We start from the raw sequence: 1216 nt of genomic DNA, 5'->3' as shown, positions 1-1216 counted from the left end.
CCTGCCCCCCCCCCCTGCAGCCGGCGTGTCCTTCCCCGTGCCGCTCTACCCGCTGGTGCAGCCCGCGGTGCTGGTGGAGACGTTTGAGGCGGGCACACACATCAGCGCATACGTGGCCAGGTGGGCGGGGCACAGCGCCCGCAGCAGGCGCAGCAGCGCCAGCCTGGCGCCGGGGCTGCCCGCCGCGCAGGCGCCAGCGCGTGCCGCAGCTGGCGCCGGCTTTGCCGGCTCGCGCACAAATCGCGCACCACACACCGCCCACCCCGCTCTCTCACCACGCCGCCACCGCCGCCACTGCCCTGCAGGGGCGCCGGCGCGCCCCACAACAGCGAGCTGGCCAAGCTGGGGGCGCGCACGATGCTGCACATGATGATTGTGGTGAGCCTGCTGCGCCCGCTGCGCCTGCCGCGCCTGCTGCGCCCGCCGCGCGTGCCGCGACGGCCCGGCGGCGGCGCCAGCCGGGCGGGGCGCTGCCGCGCCTGCTGCGGCTGCCGGGCCGTGGAGCGCCCCGCCGGCCCGCCCTCCCCGCCCTTCTAGTCCACACTCCAAGAAGCACACCAACACACGCCCGCCATGCGCCCGCCTGCCTCCCTCGTGCCGCAGGACAACCTCATCCATGCCGACCTGCACCCGGGAAACATCCTGGGTGGGTGCAGGGCTGGGGCGGCTGGGGTGGGTGCGCGTGTGTGCATATGTGTGCAGCGGCCGTCCTGACGATGTCGCCGCCACCACGCCGGCGTGTGTGTGTGGGCGTGCATGTGTGTGTGTGTGTGTGTGTGTGTGTGTGTGTGTGTGTTGATGGCGATGGTGGTGGTGGTGGCGGCGGTTCCCGGCATCCTTGGCTGGGGCTGTGGCCGCTCCCAACCGCCCTCACAGCATGCTGCCTGGCTACTTCTCCTCCTGCTTGTCGCCCCCCCGCTGCCACCGAGCCCTTCCTGCTGCCTGCACTCTCACCTGTACCTGCTGGCCCCGCTGCCTCCTTGCCCCCCCGCAGTCACCCTGGATTGGCCCTTTGGCGGCGCCAACCGCCTGGTGCGGCTGGGGCGGCGCCTGGCGGTGGCGGCGGGCCTGCAGGGCGCGGTGGACTGGCTGGATGGCTGGCAGCGGGCCAAGCTGGTGCTGCTGGATGCGGGGATGGCCATGCGCCTGACACGTGAGTGGGGAAGGGGAGCGGGGAGCGTGTGGGTGGGTGTGTGTGTGTGGGGGGGGGGGGGGC

General features: G+C 73.4%; 1 protein-coding gene across 1 annotated transcript in view; it reads left to right on the top strand.

Moving 5' to 3' along the window:
* The window catches only part of CHLNCDRAFT_136214 (hypothetical protein), a gene marked incomplete at both ends in the record, with an annotated part of 5954 nt that overhangs the window by 3456 nt on the left and 1282 nt on the right, over positions 1-1216 (top strand). The window contains 4 exons of the mRNA XM_005846131.1: positions 62-120; positions 306-378; positions 604-646; positions 995-1153. Of these exons, the coding sequence (XP_005846193.1) occupies positions 62-120; positions 306-378; positions 604-646; positions 995-1153 (334 nt within the window). The remainder of the gene's footprint in view (positions 1-61; positions 121-305; positions 379-603; positions 647-994; positions 1154-1216) is intronic.

Source organism: Chlorella variabilis (genome assembly GCF_000147415.1).
Source record: "Chlorella variabilis unplaced genomic scaffold CHLNCscaffold_15, whole genome shotgun sequence".
Classification (NCBI taxonomy): domain Eukaryota; kingdom Viridiplantae; phylum Chlorophyta; class Trebouxiophyceae; order Chlorellales; family Chlorellaceae; genus Chlorella; species Chlorella variabilis.
The sequence above is the reverse complement of the archived record's forward strand: the minus strand, read 5'-3'. Positions and strand labels throughout refer to the sequence as shown.